The sequence below is a fragment of the Mauremys reevesii genome, linkage group 2 (genome assembly GCF_016161935.1).
Source record: "Mauremys reevesii isolate NIE-2019 linkage group 2, ASM1616193v1, whole genome shotgun sequence".
Classification (NCBI taxonomy): Eukaryota; Metazoa; Chordata; order Testudines; family Geoemydidae; genus Mauremys; species Mauremys reevesii.
The window spans coordinates 112,294,701-112,321,975 of NC_052624.1; the positions used below are offsets into that span (position 1 = coordinate 112,294,701).

At 41.1% G+C, this 27,275-nt stretch overlaps 2 protein-coding genes across 2 annotated transcripts in view; one reads left to right on the top strand and one right to left on the bottom strand.

Annotated features, from left to right (window-relative positions):
- LOC120396454 (poly(rC)-binding protein 3-like) overlaps positions 1-6,775 on the top strand; it is a 585,054-nt gene extending 578,279 nt beyond the window's left edge. The window contains exon 14 of the mRNA XM_039521363.1: positions 5,890-6,775. Within this exon, the coding sequence (XP_039377297.1) occupies positions 5,890-5,950 (61 nt within the window). The 3' untranslated portion in view covers positions 5,951-6,775. The remainder of the gene's footprint in view (positions 1-5,889) is intronic.
- ZNF830 (zinc finger protein 830) lies at positions 921-26,520 on the bottom strand. The gene is made up of 10 exons (XM_039521365.1): positions 26,387-26,520; positions 25,172-25,271; positions 21,052-21,175; positions 17,114-17,147; positions 14,191-14,405; positions 13,597-13,687; positions 13,032-13,095; positions 6,781-6,861; positions 5,362-5,438; positions 921-2,955 (listed from the first exon to the last, which is right to left on the bottom strand). The coding sequence occupies exons 1-10, from the start codon at positions 26,503-26,505 to the stop codon at positions 2,772-2,774; spliced, it is 1,089 nt and encodes a 362-aa protein (XP_039377299.1). The 5' UTR covers positions 26,506-26,520; the 3' UTR covers positions 921-2,771.
- Between the last annotated feature and the right edge of the window lie 755 nt (positions 26,521-27,275).

Below are 27,275 nucleotides of genomic sequence, written 5' to 3' on the forward strand. Positions count from 1 at the left end.
CTGTGGGACGTTGTGGCACAGCTTCTGAAAGGCAGCAACAGTCAATGTAAGCAACGCAGTGACTTTACTGACACTGCATCAACCTAACTACGTTGGCCTAAGCTCTACGCCTCTCGTGGAGGTGCAGTTATTGATGCCATATCTACACTTACCAGGGATTGACGCTGTTGCGATCAATGCAGCAGGGGTTGATTTAGCGGGTCTAGTGGGTTTAGTCTCACTAAATCGACCACAGAGCACTCCCCGCCAAGTCTGGCTCTCCACCAGAAGAAGATGATTAAGTTGACAGGAGAGTGTCTCCCATCGATGCAGTGCAGTGTACACTGCAGTAAGTCGACGTAAGCTACGTCATCTTCAGCTATGTTATTAATGTAGCTGGAGTAGCGTAACTTTGGTCGACTTACCATAGTAGTGTAGACAAGGCCTAAATTGATGTAGTGGGTGAGGTACATCAGTGGGAGCTACATTTTAGTGTAGTAAACAGTTAGGCCAGCGCAAGGTAGCTTATGTCAACCTAACTGCAGTGCAGACCAGGCCTTAATCAGAGTGTCACAGTTAAATATAAGGTGGAACAGATTGTTGAGCATAAATCGTTAACCTTTCAATGGTCCCTTGAAATCCTTGTTAACTACTTATGCTAAACAAGCTGTTCCACCTTATATTTAACTGTGACACACTGATTAAGTTTCCCAGACCTGAAGAAGAGCTCCTTGTAAGCTCAAAAGCTTATGTCTCTCACCAAACAGAAGTTGGTTCAATTAAAGATATTATGTCACCCACCTTGTCTCTCTAATATCAGAATTAAGAGGCTGTGCAGCTCTCCTTGGTGGACTAGTGGGGAGGTTGGGGGAAAGAGTATGCAGTGGGAAAATTGTACATCAGACACTTCCCAGAATTTATGGAAAATGAAGGAAACTGTATTTTACAGAAAATAGCAAGACTGCCAGTCATTAAACAAACATTCCCATTGCCTCCATCTTTCTGAACAGGAACTTTAGCTCCCCTCTTGTTGAGGAATGACTCTCACTATTTCACTCATTGCAGTATGATATGCATCCAGTAATACTGAAATTCAAAGTAGTAATATACTGCCATGTTTATTCTTTGCCAGTTAAATCAGTAACTTGCCACGCTGTTCAAGATTTGTTTTTCTAGTTTTTGAATGTTTCTATTTATAACTCAGTGACTCTTGGAAACCATTTTGCCAAATTTCTGGATATTACCAATGACAGAGATCATTAGTTGCAAAATTATACTTGAAATTTTTTTAGAAGTATTGGCTGTGCTTGTTTTTTGTACTTATTACAAAATTAAGCAAAAAATATCAAGCATGCAGGCCAGTATATGTGGTCAGAACATAGTGATCCATTGTTCTGTTAAGCATTTTAAAAGAATTTTACTTTTCACAACATTGTTATAAACACATGGCTGGAATATGTAAAGTAGAAGAAGTAAAGTAGGGTCAAGAGAATCTGGCAGCAGTTCTCACACAGAATGTTCATTGTGACAGATGCTACAAAACTGACATCTACCTTTAGTGAGCAATAACATTTTTTCCCTTAATAAAACACTATGGTGATCAGTAGATATAACCTGTACCCAGACTGACTTGAATTAATTTTGTGGTAAGATTATTCTATTCCTTTTTTTCTTCCTCTCCAAACCAACCTTGTAATATATTTCCAAACACAAATCTTTTCCAAAACCTGAGGTAAAAAAAATAAGCTGTCTTTCCACAACTCTACTTCTTGGGACCGAACTGAAAAATCCATACAGATTTTCAGAAGTTCCTGCTAGCTCAGTAAATCTGAGGGCTTTGGGGACTTGCAAAGATCAAAAGAGCATATGATTTTTAAAAAATAGAATCTGGCTCTAATTTAGCTAGTACATACTGAATCTCAGTACATTTCTTGCTCCCTTTTTATGTTACCTCAATTTTGTCCTGTTCACTGAGTCTTAACTTTAAAATGTTATTTACCCATTTGCACACTTGAGAGAAAGAAAACAGAATTCCAAGGCTCCCTCGAAAGCTTCAAATATTTACAACTAAAACAAATTAGGTTTATTTTGAAGTTATTCTTCCAACGCCACCTAGGTTTCCAGTGCAGTGCTCGCAGTTGCATACCCATTTCATCCCTCTGCTCAAGAGTTTTCACACGTTCCAGTCTGTAACTGCATTAACGAAAACAACAGATTGAGTCCAGCACAATCTTCTGCAACATGCATGCCCACTATAGCATGGCAGGAGATCAGAGTATTACAACTTCTCCACAATCTGTTGCTCAATGTTTCTGGATTCTTAGGTCATTTACATATGAAAGAGTGAAACATTGGACGACCAACATGCTACATTTTACTAGTAACTTCTAAAACGTCCTGGATAAAGCCGAGTTTCCTATCTGAAAGGACACTATACACTGGCTGGTAGGAACTACAGCACAGGACAACTCAAAGCACTGACTTAGTATATGTTACACTCCCAGAAGTCTATATTGACTATAAAATTACTTGCTCATTAAAATAATTTTAGTAGGAAATTATAATAATTTTAATAGGAAAGTTATATTCAAACTTGTAAAACATTTACAATGTACAACCTTTACACAAAATAATACTCCATTTTAGACCTACAGAGATACGGACATATTTTTTACAATTAACCTCAATAGTATCTGCAAGATCCTTCTTAAAAATAAATATTTTAACAAAAAAGTCTTCTGATAAAAAGTAATACCACAGATCAACAGAATACTGAGTATGCCACTGAAATGCTACAACAAAGCCCCTTTCACTCTCCAATCTTGAGACAGCAAATCCTGCAATTCTCCTTCATCTTCACTACCAATATCCTCATCCTCTTTCTCCTGGGTTGCTCTTAATCTCATGGCTTCCTTAAATTTATCTTTCATTACATCCTGGCGGTTACGCAGCAGCTCAACACGGCGGTAACATTCACTGTAGAAAGGTAAAAAGAGTTAGTTAACATTTATGGCCTTTGCCAATTAAAAAAAACTGATTTTCCCACAATACTGGGAATGCTTCTCCTTCTGTCAAAAAACCTGAAAGACATACAAACATTAAAATTCAAATAAGCCTTTCACAATAGACACACACATGATTATTTAACATTTTGCTGTAGTCCTGTGGAAGCAGAATGAAGTGGAGTTCCTTAGTCACAGCTTCTCTTACAAAGATGTCAAAACCAATGACAGATCAAATCACAATCCTGTGACAATTTGATTTAAAAAAAATAAAAAATATGAAACCACTTGGTCAAATTCTGTAGAGAAGGAAAAAGCTCAAACCAATCTTTTCAATTTTTGTCTAAGATGTTATTTCACCTGAGGTGGAAAGGGGAGCACATGGATTTTTATTGCTATCTGTTATGACACACAGAAATAGTACATTTAAATGGAAGCCTGACAAGGTGTTGTAGCCCTGGCACTTCACCATCTTAAAGAACTTGTGGTTGGCCGTCGTCAGATTTTGCATTTGCTTTAAAGTGCAGTTTGACTCTGAAAAATAACTATGTAAAAATGATAACTCTTACTAGTGAACAGGATCTGTTCCTTGCAAATACCAAATTCTGCTTACTTGATTTCAATAAGCTTTTTACTTCTTGTCACTCCTATTAGCCCTGTAGATTCAATACAGAGAAAAGAGCTTAAATCTGGATCCTAATCATAGAGTCGACCATTGAACACCATAATGTCATGTTCAGAGAGTTACTTTCAGAGTATACCTGCACTTTGTGATACTTCATTTGATCTAGAATACCATCAGTTTTAAAGGGCAATTGACCTTACACTCCCCAAACTGTATTTCACCAGCTTTACCAGGCTAGTTTGGATTGATGCTGAGGAGTGAACCACAATGGCCATTTCTCAACAATCAGTTGTATTACCAATTTTGAAAGCCCATTGGAACCCACACTCAAAGACAGGCTTTTGGAACTGAACACAAAATGTCTAAGATGCTTCACAGGAGGCACTCCCACCCAGCACTGAGGATGTACTCCATTTAAAGAGTTGCTCTAGAAAATACAACGGTTTCCAAAAAGCTTCACTGGCTATTAGAACATTGCCTCCATTCAAATATGCTGTTCTAAATATAACATGAAGCTAAAAGTCTGGCCACATGGACTTCTACTTCAGACAAAATAAATTATCAATAGCAACAACCTTCGCAGCTACCTACAAATTCCTCAATTTGGTCCCATGTAATCATGAGATTTTAAACTGTGATGGTAAAAGGGACTGTTTAAACACCTTCAGGCTCTTAGTCAAAGCTCTCTCCAGAATTACAAGATCACTGTTGAAGCAACTTGACTTTGATATTATCATTAATACCATCTAAGTAGCTTCTAAATCTGCCACACTGGTTAACTATTGCTTCAGTGTGAACATCTCCTTTTCGCTTAAAGATGGTTGCTAGTTTTTAACAAACACACACACACACACACACATCTTTTCCTTTGCTTTCAATCAATAGCTTTGTCATGAATTGTACATGTAACACAAAATGACTGATTTACATCACCATAAAATGTCAAACTAAGCTGTATTCATTGATCTTGCTGAAGCTTAGACTAATGTGTGTCCAACTGTTTCAATGGAACATTGCAGCTAGTGAGGGTTCACATGATAAGGTACATCATTCAGCAAACATTTTCAAATAATTGTCATGAGAACCAAGGGCCCAGGTAGTCACCAAGAATTAAGACATGAATTATCACATGAAAATGATGTTCGTAATTTTTTGTTCAGTCTACTAAAAGCTGCTTAAGAGTTTGGTTATCAAATATAGTCAGTTCACTGGAGTTCTACATGATGCAGAATCCACAGATGGAGCGTAGGAAGAAATGAACCTTGTTCCTATAGTTTATTGGGCACGCCTCTGCCCTTACCTACTGTTTTCAGAGCTCCCAGTGCAGTCTGTCTTAGTAAACACCCATATAGTGCTGCTGCCCAAATTAATCATTGTATTAAAAAAATTTCATTGTCAGGAAACAAACTGTTTTTTAAATTAAAACACTTTGATCAGTGAATATTTAAAAGCATTGCCATGGCAGGGTATAAATGAAACTTAGGTAATAATTGGAGATATACCAATCTCCTAGAACTGGAAGGGACCTCGAAAGGTCATTGAGTCTAGCCCCTGCCTTCACTAGCAGGACCAATTTTTGGCCCCGATCCCTAAGTGGCCCCCTCAAGGATTGAACTCACAACCCTGGGTTTAGCAGGCCAATGCTCAAACCACTGAGCTATCCCTCCCCCTTCATGCATTCAGAGTCTTATCAAATATATACCCATTTTCAGTGGGGAGCAGAAAGCAAAGTTTGAGAAAGACTGATCTACTTACATCTGCTCATCAATTTCTCCAATCTGACGATCCAAACGTCCCTCCTCATCCTCTTCTGCCACTATTGCTTCTGAAATCTAAACCAGAAAAGCTGTGAATAAGTTTAGCCCCATTTGATCTTTTTTTCAGTAAAAGAGCATACTGGAAACTAAAAACAAGAGATTAAAGTATGCTGTAACAAAGTCACAATCCTATATAGACCTTCCCTCCTCCAAGAGGTATGTTAACGGGACATACAGGAAAAGTCTTTGTGACTTGGGCTAAAGTTCAGTGAAAAGGAAAGAATGAAATGCTACACCAAATCCCTAAGCAGTCTAGAGCTCCTTCTCCTTTTGAATTTTTTAGTTCAATATTAAAAATAGTTTTGAAACAGAATATAAAGCCAAATACATCCATCAAAAGGCTTACGATGCAACAAAACATATACACCAACATTTGGTGTTTACCAATTATGTACAGTAAGCCTGTTAGAAGTATTATCTATACCCACTTGATTCCAATGTATTTCTAACCTGTTATTTTTTTCAGCATATACTTTCTCAAATCTGAATGTCTGGGAGAGGCTATGCAACCAATGGTCCACGCATAACTGAGAAGATTCCTTCCTATGCTGAAGAATTGCTTGAATGGTTAATGTTAACAAAATGTATCCACTATTGGTTTTTGTATGAAAGTTTACTTTATCTATAGTACTGCTTTAACAAGTAATGATAAATTGTTCTGTACCAGTTTTCTTAGCAGTTATTTATGATCAATTATTTTCAATTCAAGAATTTAAAAACATTAAAGGCAGCAGGTGAGAATACCAAGTATCTACCACAATGTCCTGTACAGTGTACATCGGGGAGGTGTAAAAGCTGACTCTGATACAAGGTTTCATGCAACCCTAAGTAGTAAGAAATTAGGATACAGAAAAACTGGGGCCAATCAGGATGTGTTCTGTGTAAATTCCTCTAAAATATTCCCAACTTTAGGGGTGTTTGTCAAGTTTAAATTCACCACAAACAAACACTCTTGTAGCTTTTACAGGGGTTAAGATGTTTAGAGAGAGAGGTATAATTTTCAGATTTTAAAATTAAATGTTTCTATGGGCAACTTTTCTGAAGCAGCAGCTAGGAATACAGTCCATTGCCTGCAGATGGGAAACTGTCACGGTGTGCCTGCTATCTCACTTAAATCCACCCTAGCATATTTAATTAGATATGTTTGTCATCAAACGCTCTTTCCACTTAACTTTTCCTAGAGTGTAAAATGCGAGGACCTTTCACTCAGCTGTAAAGCGTGTTTAACTGCACATTGCATTGTGACAAGCAGTCAAAAAATACAGTACGTCACTCACTCTGCCAAGCTGCATGAAATGGCTGTTTTTCCAATTATGTATTGTATTTAGAAGCAATAAAGATAGATTCCATCACTTACTGTGTTGACTTGTCGCATCGCCTTCTGAAATTCGTCCCACTCTTTGTCCATCTGATCCTTCGGAGCATCAACCTTTCGCACCTAGTGAATGTGAAAAACCAAACTTCTTTAGCAACTGCCTAATGATTCTCGCTGGCATTCTAAAACCAATAGGAGAAACAAAACTTATATTCTGCTATTTACTAAGAAAGTTTTAACAGCAGGTAAATGCTTTGGCTCAAATAATGCATATAAACAAACAGTCATCTTTCATGATTTTGGAGAAAAAAATCTGATTCTAGACCTAAATGGAAAACCACTGCCTGTACAAAATGTATGATTACAATATTGAGGGAAAGCAGCTGACCACAAATGAATGGCACAAGATATTTGGGATGCTGAAAGCAACCTGGCCTATCTGGTAATATGATAGCCTCTATTTTTGACTGTTTTCAATGTCCAGTTACCATTGCATGGAATTATAGTTTGTGAATCCCCATCTGTCCAATAGTATACAGCAGCACAACCCAGTCTTAGTGGGTTTTGAGATATCTGCCTTTAAAATCACGATTTTGATTACCATCTTGACTGTTGCCCCCATACTTCAATTTAGTGGCTAGCATAAGAACTGTTAGAGCTGTCTGCCACTAATACCTCTAATCCAATCTTTTCAATTATACTGAACATTAATTACTGACTCTAGAAACGGTGGGAATATTGTCTGCAAAAATAATGCTGGAACTGAAGTGGGATGAAGAAACAGGATCTGCCTGCACTTGGGAGAAAAGGTGTGTAGTGTCTGCTGGGAGATTAGCTCTTCCTACACAAGGTAGTGCAGAGGCTTGGGGTCCGCACAGAGGGCACGAGGAATGTAGGTGATCACAGTCATGCCTTGTGCTTGTAGCAAAGCATCCTGGCAAATGAACCAAATAATCCAAGACTAACAGAAATGCCCAAAACTCACAATTAGTTCTCTCACCAGAGGTTGTGACATGAATCATGTGCTTGATGACTAATAATGTCTGGGTCACCATTCTTTACTCTATGCTACTTTGGGATGAGTAATGGAGTTAAGAGGAACTAAACAGTTTGAATAAAATAACTTGTGGAGCTTCCTTTCTACTTTAGCTTTCTTTTCCTTTTATCCATTCCTGTCTTTTGCCAATATGGCAATCCTTATCATGTAAAATGACCAGTCATTTACATGCTTTGTTCTTGATTGATTAGACAATATGCAACAGTATAAAATAAGTCATAGTATTAACTGAAGAGTTTGAAAGCAAACTACATACTGGGAGATATAACACTTCCATCATTCCATATTTCTGTTTTGTGGTTATTCCTATCATGGTTAGATGTATTGTATTGTTGTTACGTAGTGTGGTTTTACCTTTTGTAAGTCATGACTATTTGTATTTCTTATAATAAACTTAAACACTAACAAGACAATTATTTTTCCTTGAAGTGTGTATCTGATCAAACATTTAAATGCATTAGTAACCCCTGATATTAATACCAGATTTCAAAGAGCTGTGTTTTTTAAACACACAAAACCAGAGAAAATTGCAAAAACAGGCAGCATCTCCGAACATTTTGTCTGCGATTCCTGCCTAGAACCACTGTAACAGAGTCTGAGATTATAGCTCCACCAATATGGTGGTACTCCTCCTCTCCATATGAGCTAAACTGGAAGGAGCTGATTAGCAAGAGCTTTGTGCCACCGGCAGCGAACAAATAAAGCAACTGTTCCTTTCAATGCCTACGTGCTTGTGAATTGCGTTAAGAACCTGGGTCAAAGACAGACCACTAACTGGCACTGCCTATGCATTGGCAGACTGTCCCTGGCTCACAGCATCCATCACCTGCAGGACTTTCTCCCCTCTTTCACTTGCACATCACTCGAATCACAGCTCTAGACACCACTATCAATAACCCAAACCCCTAGCACCTCATCTACACCAGCAACACAAAGAATTCATTTTAAAATAAATGGTTATTTTAAGTTTCCCCCAAGTACGGATCAAACTTCTAAGCACTCTACAGATTATACTATGTACATTATTCTGGTGCAGACAACATGAAACTCTTAATCATCTTCTAGCTCCTGCAGGGCTCATGTAGAGTGGCAGGAAAATATCATTGATGCTAGTGCTACTGCAGGTAACAGCATACATGTAAGTTTGAGATACCAGTGTTCGGTCCTAGTATCAAGGCTAACATCTCAGACGCCAAGCATGGTTACTGCAGTTCTAGCAGCAAGTTCTCTAATTACTTTTCTGCAGTAGAGCAATTCATCACTTACAAAACATACATTACCCTTCTCAACTATATTCTTCAAAATTAAGTATCCCCATTTCTCAGTGCGTGAAGAAAGCTATTATGCACGCCACATGCAAGCATACCTAGAGGCATGGCCAATACTGAAAGCATCCCACCAAAGAAAATAAAATAGGTACAGGATGGTAAAGATCAGAGTGGGATTGTGGAGGGATACAAAAAATTGAACAAGAGGCTGCTTTCTTGCAGCATTCATTATTGCTGTGTTATATTAATAGTTCTTCTGCACATACAAGCATGTAATAAGGAGACATTAAAAACATCTACGGCATCATCTCACACTAAGACAGACGGCGGCTGCAAGTATTTGCTTTATAAACCATGTGGTAAAATCATTAACACACCAAGAGTGTTCATAATTCTTAGGCATGTTCAATACAGAGACATGTTCAATGAAAAGAAAAATAATTTTTCAGAAAATTTCCATCCCATCCCATGGTTTGCCAATTTGACAAAGCAATATGAGTGTGTGCAGATGTGCACAGCTATCAAATTTGCAGTCAATTTTATGCACAAATGTAAAAATAGATCCTTCTGCATGTCTTCCAAAAACCAAGTTATGCTATTTTCATAAGTGAATACAAAGTAAGGACATCACTTGGTATACAAGATGTTGCAAATTTGGACCAGAACAAAATTTCAACGTTTTATGGTGATTTTGGCCCCAAACCTCTCATGACCCCTCTCCCTCAGCCAAAAAATGTTTTCTACTAGGGCAGCAAAAGAAAGGGTGAGAACTAGCTTGCTGTTTGAGTGGGCTAGTATTGTACATCACACAGCAATCTACTTACATCTTCACTCCTAACATCCAGCAGACATGTTAGCCTCAATAAAACTCCCTTTAAACCATGAGAAAGCTGTATTGCAAATAACTGCCAAGAATAAACTCAGTCTGAAAGGATGCTCAGACCCCACTGTTAGCAATCTTCCCTTCCATGTCCTTAAATTAATATACATTGAATCATAGAATTGTAGGACTGGAAGGGACCTCAAGCAGTCCTCTAGCCCAGTTCAGGTCTAAGTATTATCTAGACCATCCCTGACAAGTGTTTGTCCAAACTGCTCTGAAAAATCTCCAATGATGGAGACTCCACAACCTCCTTAGGCAATGTATTCCAGTGCTTAACCACTCTGACAGTTAGGAAGTTTTTCCTAATGTCCAAACTAAACCTCCCTTGCTGCAATTTAAGCCCATTGTGTTTCTTGTCCTATCCTCAGAGGTTAAGAAGAACAATTCTTGTCCCACCTCCTTGTAATAACCTTTTATGTACTTGAAAACTGTTATGTCCCCTCCAGTTTTCTCTTTTCCAGACTAAACAAACCCAATTTTTTTTCAATCTTCCCTCATAGGTCATGTTTTCTGGACCTCTAATCATTGTTGTTGCTCTTGTCTGAACTTTCCCCAAATTTGGCCACGTCTTTCCTGAAATGCGGTGCCCAAATTTGGACACAATACTCCAGCTGAGGCCTAGTCAAAAGATGGAGTACAGCCAAAGAATTACTCCTTGTGTCTTGCTTATAACACTCCTGCTAATACATCCCAGAATGATGTTCGCTTTTTTTTTTTTGTAACAGTGTCACACTGTTCCCTCCTATTTAGCTTGTAATCCATGATGAACCCCAGATCCCTTTCTGTAATACTCCTTCCTAGCCAGTCATTTCCCATTTTGTATGTGTACAACTGATTGTTTCTTCCTAAGTGGAGTATTTTGCATTTGTCCTTATTGAATTTCATCCTATTTACTTCAGATGATTACTCCAGTTTGTCCAGATTTCCTTGAATCCTCCAAAGCAGTGGTTCTCATCCAGGAGTCTGGGGCCCCCTGGGGGCCACAAGCAGGTTTCAGGGGGTCTGCTACGCAGGGCTGGCGACAGACTCTCTGGAGCCCAGGGCAGAAAGCTGAAGCCCCACCGCGTGGGACTGCAGCTCAGGGCCTCAAGCCCACCACCCAGGGCTGTAGCCAAAGCCTGAGCAACTTAGCTTCACGGTGCCCTCTACGGCATGGGGCCCCGGGAAATTTCCCTCCTTGCTACTCCCCTAATGCCGACCCTGGATTTTATATGCAGAAAACCAGTTGTTATGGCACAGGTAGGCTGTGGAGGTTTTTATAGCATGTTGGAGGGGGCCTCAGAAAGAAAAAGGTTGAGAACCCCTGCTCCAAAGCACTTGCAACCTCTCCCAGCTTGGTATCGTCCTCAAACTTTATAACTGTACTCTCTCTGCCATTATCTAACTCACTGATGAAGATATTGAACAGAACCGGACCCAGAACTGATCCCTGTGGAGCCCTCCCTTGATATGCCCTTCCAACATGACTGTGAACCACTGATAACTACTCTCTGGGAACAGTTTTCCAACCAGTTATGCACCCACCTTATAGTAGCTCCATTTAGGTTGTAGTTATCTAGTTTGTTTATGAGAAGGTCATGCGAGACAGTATAAAAAGCCTTACTATAGTCAAGATATAATACATCTATCACTTCTCTCCTATCTAAAAGGCTTGTTACCCTCTCAAAGAAAGCTATTAGGTTGATTTGGCACCATTTGTTCTTAACAAGTCAATGCTGACTGTTACTCATCACCTTATTATCTTCTAGGTGTTTGCAAATTGATTGCTTAATTATTTGCTCCATTATCTTTCCCAGTACTGAAGTTAAGCTGACTGGTCTGAAACTCCCCAGGTTGTCCTTATTTTCCTTTTTATAGATTGGCACTATATTTGCCCTTTTGCAGTCCTCTGGAATCTCTCCGATCTTCCATGGCTACTTGAAGATAATCACTAATGGCTCAGATATCTCCTCAGTCAGCTCCTTGAATATTCTAGGAGGTATTTCATCAAATCCTGGTGACTTGAAGACATCTAACTTGTCTAAGTAATTTTTAACTTGTTCTTTCCCTATTCTAGCCTCTGATCCCACCTCATTTTCACTGGAATTCACTATGCTAGATGTCCAATCGCTATTAACCTCTTTGGTGAAAACTGAAAAAAAAATTTATTTAGCACTTCTGCCATTTCCACATTTTCTGTTATTGTTCCCCCCCACCATTGAGTAATGGGCCTACCCTGTCCTTTGTCTTCCTCTTGCTTCTAATACTTTCACATACATCAACACAAAACCATTTAATGAGTCACTCTCACTTATTTTGGACTGAAGGACCCACTAATCTGAGTATTACTAAGGGCTTGGCTACACTTGCAAGTTACAGCGCATTAAAGGAGCCCTGGGCGCACTAGCTCACTACCCAGCCACACTGGCAAGGCACATAGAGCGCTCTGACTCCATGGCTAGAGCGCTCCTGGTACTCCACCTCGGCGAGTAGAATAACGTTTGATGCGCCCCCGCTGGAGCACCTCAGCGTCAGTGTGAACGAGGTGTTGCATTACTGCGCTCTGATCAACCTCTGGAAATGTCCCATAATTCCCTTAAGTCAAGTGGCCACTCTTGTCATTGTTTTGGATATGCCCTTTGAAAGTGCCGTTTGATAGCTGGCTGCTTATCTGCACCGAGACAAAGCAACCATTACTGTGGAATGCTGTGTGAGAGACAGAGAGGCGGGGAGGGGATGAGGAGGTCTGTTGCTGTCTGAACTTACAAGACAGCATGCCGACATGCTCTCAGCTCTGCAAAAACCCACTTTATCTCCCCCCACATACACACAACACACTCCCTGTCAGATTCCACTCCCCCCGCATTTGAAAAGCACGTTGCAGCCACTTGCATGCTGGGATAGCTACCACAATGCAGTGCCCTCTGTGGCCGTTGCAAGAGCTGCTAATGTGGCCACGCCAGTACGCTGGCAGCTGTCAGTGTGGACAGACTACAGCGCTTTCCCTACTGTGCTCTACGAAGGCTGATTTAACTCAAAGAGCTCTACATATGCAAGTGTAGCCATGCCGTAAGTCTGAAGAAAAATAAACAAAAGGATCTCTTACCCTTGCGTCCACCTCAGGATCATCAAAGAATCCCTCTGGTAAAGCTTCTGCAGTGTTTTCTTTCCTGAAATGTTAAAATAACGGACAGTTATCTTGATCTAGTGCTTATTACTGTGATCTTTAATTCCACAGATAAAATGTCAAGAGCAAAGACCAGTATATTTTTGATGAAGAACTAGAAATGTAAAAAAATGCATTTTTTCTCCATATGCAGCACTAGCTGGATGTTAATCTCAACAAAATTTGTTTCTACAGCTAAATCTTATCAAACACACAAGGAGCTGAGTAGATAATAGATTTGGGTCAATATTCCAGAACTCAGAGCTGGAAGTTAGGCTCCTAGGTGTTTTCAAAAGTAGTGAGCACCCAAATGCTTTCCCATCACTTTAGGTTCCTATTTTTGAAAATCTTTTGGAATGCTTAAAACAAGACAGCTTGCTGTAAGTGAGACGAATCTTCTAACTGTTCAAAGTGACAGACCTAAATATGGTCAAAGTTATGTATATTATCTGGAAGAGTGAAACTTATTTGCATTTCCTCTTAACATTTGATCTGATTAATTTACCTTTCCACTACCTTTTCTTGAACTTCCGCTTTCTGAATAGACCCTGAATGGGAGACTATGGGAGCAGCTGTCGTTTTGTTGTCAAAGAAATCTACAAGAAAAGACATGCACAACCTTATGTACAAAGGGACCTATGGTTCAAGCTTCTACACAAAGTTTTGACTAAAGAGGAATTTCAATTAGTACCATTTGTGTTAATCAAGAAACAAAACTAGCCAGTCAATACTCCACCGGGTGGCTCAAATAATTAGTATGTTGTACGCATTATTACATATTTTAATTCTACAAACTTCACTGCAATGAAAGATAATAGCAACATAATATTACTGGGATGCTAGGAAAATATTGTATAATGAAATACATTGGCAAGAATCTTTTTCACATGGGTAACTTTAGCACAGTCACCTGACAAAAATCATACTTCCATAAATATACCGGATAAGAAAATTAACAAGGAGAAAACCCCAAACAGAACATACCCATCAGTGCTATTTCAAATGTCTAATAATTATAAAATACCTACCAGCATAATTTACAATAAAATAATCAACCATTTCTTCTTACTGAATTTTATATTTTACAGTCCAAAGTTACCTGCTGGTAGAGCATTAGCTACTGTTTCTTGAGCTGTGGGTGGAATTTCATTTTTTTGCACACTAGGTGGTTTGCTAGTATTGTCTTTTTCTTCCTCTTCCTCCACCTCCTCCTCCTCATCATAATCTCCTGTCAGTAAACTGGGCCCTGGACCCTTTGAAGGCAGTGCTTTTGTGTCTGCACGCTCTGCTTTATCAAAAAAATCTCTGGGTAGCCTAGGAAAGGACGCAAGATATAAATATTTGTACTTTAACAAAACCAGTTACAGAACAATGTTTGAAATACAGTTACTTTGTGAACCTTAAGCATCTCCTACAGATAATGCAATATACTGAACAGTGTACCTGCTGTTGTAATATAAAATCACCAACACCTAGAAACCAACATGTAATTGTTGTTTTCTTTTTAAGCTGACCATATCTGGTGAGGTCAGTGCTACAAACACATTTATTGTACTAATTCTGTATTAGCATCTGCAGAACAGAACAAAAGGGTTTAAAAAAAAAAAAAAGATGTCCCACACCAAAGTGTAACTGCCCTATCATGTCCCCTGAAGCTACATGGATTCAGATACCAGTTTCATATTCACAAAGCAATGTGCATATATTTTACATACAGGGAAGAAAAGAAACTCATGATAAAGCAGTTATATTAAAGTTACCTAAACCTTGGTAGCATAAAATTATAATAAACTGTTCTTAATTTTTCATATGTATTACATCTCACCCATTTCCAATATCAAGAGTGAGACCCACACTTTCAAAGCTGAGTGTCTAAACTGCGCATCTAAATAAAAGGCTTGATTTTCAGAGGTACTGAGCACCCACACACTGAAGTCACTAAGAGCTCAGCAGCTCTGAAAATTGAGATCACATATTTAGGCACCTAAATATGGATTTGAAGCATAACTTTAGCATCCAAGGTAGAAAACGTTGGCCTTTGTGTTTTTAAGATGTTAATGTAACATACAAAGGAAACTGGGCCTTTTAAAAATAGCCACTGCAGTGACCGATATCACTACAAACATGGGTGGTGGTGAACCCTGGGCTTGGGGAGACTAGCCTCCGGCCCTACCTGCCCCTTCTGCCCAAAGCCCCGCCCACCAGAGCCCCTCCCCCCAAAAAACCCTGGGCCGCTCAAGTGCCCTCAGTCCAAGAGTGCCAGGCAGGTGGTATCCCACCCTCCAGCCCCAGAGTGCCGTCTGGGCGAGCGACACAGCCCCCCACCCTGCCCCAAAGAACAGGGCGGAGTCCCTGGCCACAGGCCAGCTCCCATTAGCCCCAGCCAGGGACCAAAGGGAAAGAGCCCACTGCAGCATAGCACCAGGAAGGAGGGGGCCTGAGGATGGAGCATGGGCAGGGCCACACAGGGCTGTCTGGAGAGGCTCAGCCTCCCACGGCCTTTGATACCTGCCACCCATAACTACAAATTTTAAAGAAATACAAGTTCCACAACTGTGTAATTTCTGTGAGTACTCAGCATAAGATTGAGCAAACACTACCCGGCAAAGGAAAAGTCCAGTCTCGCTCTGACAGATTGCCTATGGCACACCTACACTGCATTTTAAAACCCATGGCAGCAAGTCTGAGGGCCTGGGTCTACAGACTCAGAAGGCTCATGATAAGGTACTAAAAAAAAAAAGCAGCGTAGACACTGTGGCCTGGGCTGGAGGTCAGGCTCTGAAGCCCAGGAAGGGAGGTGAGCTCCAGCCTGAGCCTGGACATTTACGTGGATGTTTTTAACAACACAGCACGAGCCTGACTCTCTAGACCTGGACTCAGACTTGCTACTACGGGTTTTAAAATGCAGTGTAGACAATCCCAAGAGGCTGTCTCAGTCGAGATGAGCTCAAGTCTCTCTTCTTTTTCAGAAAAGTGACATTGACAACCAAGTTTGAGCTCTATAACGTTTGAAGGGTAAACTCCATTATCTCACAGGCAGTACTCGTGGCCTGATGAGGTTCAATGCATACTTATCTGATCCAAAACTTTTTACAGAGGGAAAAATGTTAGAAAGAAAAAGACAGTGTGGAAGCAATATGTCCCATTTCAGTCACCGTCATCTTTTTTCATTTTCTCTCATGCTGCCTATCTTTTTACGCCTCTTTCTTTCCCATGTGTTTTTTTTTAGCTTGCTAACTTATACTGCACTTTGCTCATTTTGTAGCTTCCACTAAAGCTGGGTAAGTATCAGGGGGTAGCCGTGTTAGTCTGTATCCACAAAAACAACAAGGAGTCCGGTGGCACCACAAAAACTAACAGATTTACTTGGGCTGGGTAAGTAACTGTCCATTTGCAGCTATGTAGGGCCAAACAGCACATTGTATGCTCTAGCAGCTAAGCACAATCAGAGCAAACAAGAGAAACATGTATTGTTCAAGCTCCTACCTGGGACTGCATTCCTCTATGTCACCATAGGAGCAGGGCGCAAAGCAGGCAGCTTTCAAGTACATTTTCAGCAGGGTGTCATCTGGTGTCACATAGCTTTTCTCACCCTCAAATATTTCTCTCCTCACCCTCTACTCCCAGGTTAGAAAACAGCAATAGAATGACTAAAATTATTCTAAAATTTAACTAGAATTTTCTCTATAAAAACATAAAAAAATTAAGATTTGTGCTTTGAGCTCTTAGGGCAAGACTGTACATTCATCACTAAGTACAGCCCTGTAATGACAGTAAGGGAATACTTGTTCTCTAACTGGTTCTGAGTCACTCCTATGATTTTTATCTTGCTCACGCAGCTGAAAAAGTTGCTGCTAAACTATGGGTCTGCGCCCATGTCAAGACTATATGAGGGAGGGGCTCATGGTGTTTACATCCTTACCCACAGCAGGTGCAGAGGTAGGGTAAAGGGAAAAAAACAAAAAGAAGGACTGTAGCTGGCAAAAGGCTGCACAAATAGGTAAATGAAAGGATCTACTTACCCAGACGCAGAAGTCTGTGGCTGGTCATTTGAACCTGCAAAATAGTCAAGAGTCACTTATGACTGCTTTGCCGTTAAACAAAAGATGAGAAAAACAAAACAAAAATTATATTTATAATGATGAGTAAGGCTAAATTTTTGTCATGGTTATTTTTAGTAAACGTCACGGACAGGTCATGGGCAATCGTGAAAAATTTACAGAAGCCTGTGACCTGTCCTTGACGTTTACTAAAAATACCTATGACAAAATGGGTAGCCTGGGCAGGGGAGGGACTGGGGACTCCAAAGTCTCTCTCCGCTGGCAGCTCCAAGCTGCAGGGGGTCCCCCCTGCCTTCGGTGACAGCCAGGAGCTCTGGGGATCCTCCCAGTGGTCCACTGTGGCTGAGAGTTGCTGGGGTCCCCCCTGCAGCAGCCAGAAGCTCCAGGGCTCTATTTGGCCCCCCTTGGTGGCTAGGAACAACGTGGCTCGCTCTTGCCACCCGCAGTGACCGGGAGCGGCAGGGCTCCCTCTTGTCGCCGGATCCCCCCTGCTGTATACTCCAACAATCAGAAATCAATATTATGTAATCAACTTTTCCACATAAAAAAACCCAAACTGAAATATACACCTTATACAAATGATTATTGCCCTACTAAATCCATGGTACATTGTGGTCAATTTCAGAGTCACAGGATTTTAAAAATAGTCACCTTCAGGGGTTTAGATGTTTACATCTGAAATTTCAGGGTGCTGTGACTGTGGGGGGTTCTGACCCAAAGGGGGGGGGTCATGAGATTGCCACCCTCACTTCTGTGCTGCCTTCAGAGCTGGGCTGGGTTTGAAGGCAGCAGCCATGGGGCTTCCTGCAGCTGGGGGAGTCTCCTGGAGATGGATCTGATCTTTCCCGTGCTGCTGGGAGCCCCCGAGCTGGGGGCTCCTAGCTGCTAGTCCCAGCCCAGCTGAGGAGGAACAGGACTTCCTCTTCGCCTGCACGGCCGCTCTCAGAGCATCCAGCAACTGTGCCTTTCTTCATTCTGTCTCTGCGCCAAGAACACCTGTTTGTGTTTAGACACGGCTCTCTCTGCATTCATGGACTTTGTTGGACTTGTCAGACACTGCCGAGCTAGCCTTGCAAGGTGGTGGATTCTGCCTTCCACTGAGTTCCAAAACTGTAGCACAGGCAAAGTACAGTTCACTTCTTTCAGAATCTTTTTGTAAGCAGGAATCTCCAGCCTACAATTCTTGTCAAAGCCAGGAATTGCATTAGGCAAAGTTAAATCCAGCATCAACAGATGCATTTGTGCAGAGTCAAAAATATGCCCAGTTTTTAGGAACCCCGCTGCAGGTTGTTGAAACTTTTGCGCCATTTTTGCTACATTGCTTGACGGTTCCCCATAGCAGTAGTATTTTCTGAGCTTCTTTGCCACGCAAGAAAACACCTGCTGAGCACTGGCATTTAACTCAGCATTATCAGAGTGATTTTCATTTGACTGTGCTTCAGCCCAGAACAGTACATCCATTACTTTGTTTTAAGCTTGGTGGACTGTGACATATTGAGATTCGAACCAAGTGATTAAGTCCATCAGTCCTGTGGCATTCTTGGCAATGAACTGAACTTCCTCATTCAGCTGTGCATTGTTTAGAAGAGTTGAAAGGTCTGTTAAAACCTGCGTTTTTGGTGTCAGTGTTAGCTCTTCTGAGATGAACCCTGAGTAGTACTTGAGGTGAGCTGCATGATATTGTACAGCCCAAACGCAGGAATTCCAACAAGTAATTGCTGGCTCTAGGGGAAGTGCAATTATTTGTTCCCCGATTTAAGTCATTTCAGTCATGTTTGCAATGTGCTGCCTGTATCGAACTTTGCAGCGAGGTCAGCGTTTAATGATCTTTTTAATGTAGCTCACCAGTTTATCAACTTCACCAAACTCATCACAATTTCTCGTGTCAGTGAGCTGTCATATGTGCATTACATGTAATATGGACAGCTTTTGGCATTAGACCTTGGAGAACAGATTTGAAAGATTTCGTCACGTAAGTTGCATTGTCGCTTATGAAAGCGGATAGTTTGACAAAGTCTGCATCGTATTTTGAAATGGTTTTAATTACATCGTAATGTAGTTAACAGCATCCAAGTAAACGTAGTCGGCGGGCACTGTTAGCTTTCCTGTCTGTATATCTTTGGCCTTCTCAGAAATAAAATCAAACAGACCGTGCAGTACATAGTTGTCTTGCTCATCAGTGGACTCATGAGAAATAATTGCAAAAGACTCACATTAATTAATTTGAGGCTTCCTCTTCTCAAAATGTGCAGCAAAAACCTTTGGAAGGTAGTCCTGTTGTAGATTCACACTTGGTAAGCAACCGGAATTTTGTACATCCTGTTGAATGAATTCATGCAGCTTTGGGTGATCAGGTTTTCCAACAGTATATTAGCACTTGCAAATGCATCCACAAGTTCCATTCTAAATAAATGATGGGTCTCAGAGCTCTCTGTCAAAACATTACAGCTTGTACAAAATAGTTTGTCACCATCGGCATGTAGAATTTGACTTCCAAACTGTGTCATACGATCCGCTGCAGTAATGATTATAGAGATTTTTTGATTTGCTTTGGACACTCGTTTTAAAGTAATTTCACTTGTTTTCCGGTAGGCTACCAATTGAGATCACTACATTAGAAAACTGCCTCAATGCCCATATCTACCAATCAGTGAGTTGAGCCCTGACTTTTATTTGCTGTCCTAAAGCATCAATCAAAATATCCTGTCAAGTTTCTGACTTTTTTTAAATTGAAACAAGCTAATAATTGCATCTGAAAGGAGCACAATGACCCCTTTCCCCCACAGCTGCAGAGCGTTGGGGGCAGTAAACAAGCAGGGGGAGAGGGCGGAACTTTCTGCAGCCAGGAGAAGTGCCTGAGAGCAGCCGTGCAAGGGAAGAGGAAGTCCCTTCAGGATTACGGAGATCAGGCTCACCTCTGGGAACATCTCCGGCAGCTGCCTTCAGAACCCAGCCCAGCTCTGAAGGCAGTGCAGAAGTGACACAAAGGAGAAAAGCCCATCTCTGAAGGCACCAGCCACGGAGCTTCTTGCAGCCAGATAGGTTCCCGGGTCTGATCTCTCCCAGAGTGCGTTCATGCAGGGGAAGAGGAATCTCTCCCCAGCCCCACTGGGACTAGCACCGTAGCCTGGTGCACGGTAGGAGTCCCTGGCTTGGATGCCCCCAGCTCTGCCCCTCCCCCACCATAGATAGATTTCATGGGGTAAATCTGATTTCACAGTCCTGATGCATTTTTCATGGCCATGAATTTGGTAGGGCCCTAACCATGACATCATGTTGATAAGCTGAGTCAATATGATACTACTACAAATGTTACAGAAATGGTTATGTGCAAAGTCTCCACTCCTACACTCATGCAAAGCCATTTGCAGGATCTAGCCCTTATTCATCCCTCAGCCACAGTAAGGCCATTAGCTAGTATAACAAAGTGAAGGTTAAGAAAATTGCTTCTGTCAGAACAGTGGAAAATATATTACAATTAGTATTTCTGGAAGTGTGGAAGTAAAGCTTCATTGATATCAAATTTCAAATCACATTTGTTTCCATAAAAACAACATATTTACCTAATTTCATATATCTATAAATAAAATTAACATCAACAGAAAAGTCAGAGTACCTGCCTTCTCCCTCTTCCATAAAGGAGAAAGTGTTGCAGTAGCCGTGTTGGTCCCAGGTTATGAGAGAGACAATGAACATGATGTTTTATCTTTTATTCCCTAGACATGAAGAAGCTCTGTGTAGCCTGAAAGCCTGTACCTTCCACTAACAGAGGATGGTCCATAGAGAGATATTCTCTCACCCACCTTGTCTCTCTCATAAAGGAGAAAAGCATTCAAGATATAGAAAGTCAGATTACAGTTCAGCAGTACTGCAGATACTGAATAAATTTATTGCTTTACCTTTTGTTCTCTTTACTTCTTGGTTTTCTGTGTCAGAAACTTTTCTTTTGGCAGGATGAGATGATGATATGCTAATTGTAGGCCCAGGCACTGTCTGTTTAGCACCTTTTAACTCTGCAATTTTCTGTTTAAAAAAAAAAGTTTGAATCAGCAAATAAAATTCAAGAGACTCTCCTTTTCAAAACCTCAAAAATGACTCTGGCTTAAGGCTTGTCTACACTTAATGCTATGCAGTGGTGCAACTGTAGTGCTTCAGTGAAGACGCTACCTACTCCGACAGGAGGGGTTCTCCTGTCATCGTACATAATCCACCTCCCCGAGGTGGTAGCTAGGCTGAGGTTGATCTAGCACTGTATACACCAGGGGTTACGTCAGTTTAACTACGTCATTCAGGGGCATCAATTTTTCACACCCCTGAGCGATGTAGTTAATACCGACCTAATTTCCTATTTTCCATTTTGTTATACTTGTAGACCAGGCCTTGGAGTTTAAAGTTCAGAATATTTAGAAACCTTTATTTTAGTAAGTTACAGAACACATTTTCACAACATGCACACCTCTGAAACACTGAAATTGACATAATCAAGCTTACAACAACTGAGGTAATGAAGGCAGTGGCTCTACCTTTCCAGACTACTGTATGTACCCCTTCCACTAGTGTGAATGCATACCCCAAATTTCACTTCACTTAAAAACTACTTGCTTACAAAATCAGACATAAAAATACACGTGTCACAGCACACTAGTACTGAAAAATCATTTAATTTCTCATTTTTACCTTATAATTATAAAATAAATCAGTTGGAATATAAATATAGCACTTACTTTTCAGTGTCTAATATAGACAGCAATATAAACAAGTCATTGTCTATATGAAATTTTAGTTTGTACTGACTTCGCTAGTGCTTTTTATGTAGCCTGTTGTAAAACTAGACAAATATCTAGATGAGTTGATGTACCCCTGGAAAACCTGTGTGTGCCCCCAGGGGTACACGTATCCCTGGTTGAGATCTACTGATCTAAGGTGAAGTAAGGAATGAAAGGGCAGGTCGACATTAGCAGCACTACACTGGTTCAGCTACACCAATGCAGCTGTGCTGCTGTAGCACATCTGGTGAAGACACTATGCCAATGGGAGAGCGCTCTCCCATCAGCATAATTACTCCACCTCCATGAGAGGCAGAAGCTATGTTGGCGGGAGAGCATCTCCTGCTGACATAGCACTGGTGTGAACAGTGCTTAGGTCGCTGTAACTGCGTCGCTCGGGGGTGTCTTTTTCACACCCTTAAATGATGTAAATTAGATCAACTTAAGCAGTAGTGTAGACCTGCCCAAAGCTACAGGTACTTCAATGGTTGTAGGTACTGTAAATGCTATACAATAAATGCTAGGATTGGTGATATAATCACTTTTTAAAAAAATGAACAGATATGATGGTTCAAGAGATTGACAGTGGGGTCTTTCACCTTTAGATCATTGATTTAAACATGATCCAGGTCAGTACTGCCTAAAATTGCTATCATCTGATGGCCCTTTAGTGGCCTGAGTGAAATGAGTCGACAGGTTCACTTCAGTTTCTAAAAGAAGTGTCCACATCACAAGTCACCATTACCTGAACCCTATGGATAGGGTTGGAAAAATATGAGTTTCACATCAGACTCAAAGAAATATTTTTTTTTAAATCTACACAACAGGATTGGGATTAAATTTAAAAAATAGAAGTATAAAATAAATTATGTTATTTTATCAAATTATATATTCCTGCATCTCTCTCTCTAATCTGTTCACATGCCATTATCTGTTAGTACATACGCTCTTAAAAATTGGAAATAAAATTGTTTTTTCTGCCTTGCCACAAGGTGTGCTTGAGGTCTAGATCTTTTTTAAAAACAACATTAAGTGGTAGTGAGATTTGCCAGTTGCAATGCAAATATAGCATAATTTTCTTTTTACAAATGAGAATTATGCTATAATATAGTCACATGCTAGCTTCTAAGTAAAGAGTCCTTAACTTATTAACAGAGACCTGAAGTTAGACCACTGCATTCTCCTTTGCACAATTATTACAAAACATATTTGTAAATTCTACCCTGAGGTAAAAAAAATAGAGGCCCAGCAAAAAACAAAATAAATAAGAAGTAAAAGAGCATCACTTGACTGCAACAAGAACTCAGATACAGTGTTACTGGAATCATAGCTGTTCATGGGAAAGTCTGAATTTCAGAAGCATGAAATTCATCCTCCAATTTCTTGCTCTCGCATATACCTAGTACGCAACAGGTGCACTTATTTTAGGATAGTCAACATACTCATGACTGGAGCCAGTGGTTTGTCATGTTAAGCTATGTGAAAAATCATGGTCTCATCTTGGGGAGGAAAAGGTAAAAATAATCTATTAATGGTAAAAAAAAAAAAAAAAAAAGCCAGAAGTATTAACTGCAAAACAAGGGAATTTCAGGAGTTTAAAATAATTTACTAACATTTAATTAATAGTTTAAAACCATTAGCACCTACAGTTCAGTGTCACAGCAGAGGTAGTGCTAGGAGAAGACGGGAGAAACCTGCAGCTCTCTCTTAAGTGCTGCTTTTCTGCTCAGAAAAAGGCAGAAGTGCACAGACACCATTAGCTATGTAAGTTTTCACTTAAAAACCCCCACAAGATAGACAATAGAGCACAGAATCCATGTCTCTCTGACAACCCAGTACTTTTAGCTTTAGATTTTTACCTTCCCATGCAACCCAGTTTCTCATGTGCCAGCTCAGTGAAATTTGTTCAATCATGACTACTCAATATACACATGCATAAGTCCCCAAAAGTCACACAGTTAGAGATATTCTGCTTAAAGAGATGAATCAAAGATTCCATAACTTCCATACAGGCTTATTCATGATATTTGAACTACTTAGTTTAATCTCTGAATTTTCTATAAACAGTAGTAGCTGTTTTGATTGGTACAAGACAGATTCAAAATTTTTTTTAAATGCATTTATATCCAAGATCTAGCCTAAAGCCATCAATTATTAGCACTCCACCAATATAAGAGCCAGCTCCTTGCTTCACTAAGGCCTTGCCTTCATTTAAAAAAAAAAAAGTGTTTTTTAACTGCATGCTAGCTAACACAAAGTAATAAATGCATGCTAAAATCCTAGTATTGACAAGGCAGCTTGTAGTTTTCACGTGTGTTAGCGGGTCAAGATATCCATGAGGCACACCTGCTACAATAAGTGAAAAAAACAAGCTGTCTTGCCCACACTAGGATTTTACCACATTAGTCACTGTGTATCAGCTAACACATGGTTTAAAAAAAAAGAAAAAAAAAAAAAACCCATCATTTTTCCTAATGTGAATGTACCTTGACAATAACCCCTTAGAAAATCAAGTACCTATCTATCACCTGGGAGTTCAGCTAACTTGACACATACAGTTGTTAAACAGATATTTACATTTTAAAATTACAGAAAATGTTTCCAAGGGTATGTCTACAATGCAAAAAAAAAAACACAAAAATCCTGTGCCTGTCCCGGTGTCAGCTGACTCGGGCCTGGGGGGCCATAAAATTGCAGTATAGGTATTCGGGCTTGGGCTCCAGCTCTTGCATCTACACTGGCTGAAGGACTATAAAATTGCAAGTATCAGAGGGGTAGCCGTGTTAGTTTGGATCTGTAAAAGCAGCAAAGAATCCTGTGGCACCTTATAGACTAACAGATGTTTAAAGAGATGAACCAAAGAATCCATAACTTTATAGATGTTAGTCTATAAGGTTGCCACAGGATTCTTTGCTGCTTTTATAAAATTGCAATCTCAAGTTAGCTGACATGGGCCACTTATTGAAGTGTAGCCATTATCCTAAATTACAAATAGAAACCTACTGACAATTTGCAAATATATTCCATATATGGGCCTGTAAATGTCATAATAGTTATTAAACACCTGCATCCATGACTTGCTTTGATGGCTCATCATGGAGTGCCACTATCACTTCATCAATGTACAATTTTTTTTAAATGGTACAAGTTCCCATCATCACACCCACTATCTAATCTAGAATCTGTACAAGTTACTCAAACACAAAGATTAAAAATTGTTCTCATAAATCTTGTTATATCTTCAAAGTCTTACCTCTTTGTGTTGTTTCCCTAGTATGTGTGTTTGCCACAAAAGTTCACCCTTAATCTGGGTGTTGCACAACGTACAGCTTAAATGCCCTAAACGATTATATGTACATTTTGAAGTTGAGGAAATATTTCAAGATCACATAACCTTCAAAATTATAATTCTGAAATTCCAATTTGTAGACACTTTTAACACACCATTTTCAAAGGCACGCTGAGGAAGTGAAACCCACAACGTAAGTATTCTTAAAAACATTCCATTACTATTACATTTCAGGGTTTTATCGTGAAAGAAGTATTTCAATTTATAAGCAAAACACTATATTGTGCTAGGCAGGAATGCCCAAATTGTGTTACCACTAGTGTACCATCCATTCATTTCAAAACAATATTGTAAAATGGTATGTGAACCAATAAAGTTTAGGAGCCACTGTGTCATTGCAGGACTACTAGAACATGAAATGGTACAAGAGTAGATGTGTAATTTCAAAGTATTTGTGATGCATTCAAGTAGCCAAGATTTATAATTTACTATTTACAGCTTTCATTCTATATCATAATCCAATAGCACAGGCCACTGCACTTGTGCCGAGCTGCCCTGATTTTAATGAGATTTCAGACGGGCCAAGCGCTTGTAGATGGTGATGCAGGATCAGGGCTTATGACTAAAGAAATGCCTAACTAACTAGCAGCATCATTGTCCCAGCTGGTGAAGGGCAAAGCATAAGGAAACAGACGTGAAGGAGGTTTTCCTCCTCGGGTGTAACAATCCCTTCAGATCTCCACCACCCTGCTCGGGGACCCAGCCCCTCACACTGCGATTGTTCCCGGTCACTGTTCGGGGGGAGGCGGGGGCAGGGTTCCCCTGGGCCGCACGACGGGGTTTGTGTTTCGGGCATGACGGGAGCATCGCAAACTCGGGGCTTTTAGTGGGAACTCAGAGGAGTCCCGGCTTGTTCCCGACCCAGCGCGGGGCAGCCCCCGGCCCGGGGGCAGGCGGGACCCCGAGCCTGGGCGGGATCTTTGTTACTTTTATTAATAACGGGGGAGGGGCAGCGCGGACCAACCCGGCACCGGCTGAGAGCGGGACACCGACCGGCAGCGCGGGCCCGGGCCCGGGCTCACGGGGGGCGAGACACACGGTCCCCGCGCCAGCCCCGGCGCTACTGACGCGAGGCCGCTGAAGCTCCGGGGCGGCCCGGGGAGGGCCGGGAAAGGATATTTCGCGAACGGCGCCTCGATTCGCTTCTTCGCGGCGCTTTGTCGCCGCTTCTCCCGCATGAGCTGCCGCAGCTCGTCCTGCTGCACCAGCTTCCGCTCCGAGCCCGGCCCCGCCGCCATCTTGTCCCGGAAACGCCTCAGCCGCCACTTCCGTTTTAGGAGCCGCTAAGCCCCGCCCCTTGCCCCGGCCAGGTCTCGCGTTAGGCGAAGGGGGCGAGGCCAGAACCTGCAGAGGGAATCGACCCCCGTTCCAGCGAGGGGGCGGGGCTGTGTACAGGCCCCGCCCCTTCATTCAGCTTTGGCCTTGTCTACACTGGCACTCTGCAGCACCCTCCCCGAGGGCTGCAAGTTTCTGTGTTGTAAAGTGCCAGTGTAGACGTGCACCAGCACTGGGAGCCACTCACCTCATGGGGGTGGGTTTTGTACAGCACTAGGAGAGCTCTCCCAGCACTGTGCTGCGACTACACAGCCATGTTAAAGTGCTGCCGCAGCAACACTGTAATTTTGCTAGTGAAGACATACCCTTAGCTACTTTGTCACTAGATTTAGTGACTTTGTGGTTTCCCCAGTGAGAAAGTGTCAAAGTGACCAAATATAGCAACTTTGCCCATTATAGTGACAGTCAGCGACAGAAGTCACCAATGTCTATAGTCACAACATCATTTACAAGTAGGATTCAGGGTGTGCGAGGGGGCTCCAGGTTGGGGCAGGGGGTTGGTGTGTGTGTGGGAGGAGTAAGGGGTCTAGGTCTGGGGATGTAGGAGCTGACCAGAGCCACTAGAGTCCCCAGTCAAGAACCGGACACCTGGCAACCCTACCAAGCAGCTCAATAGTGTTAATAAAATCCATTTGTGCTCTTCGTACTACATTCTTTTGCACATCAAGTCCAT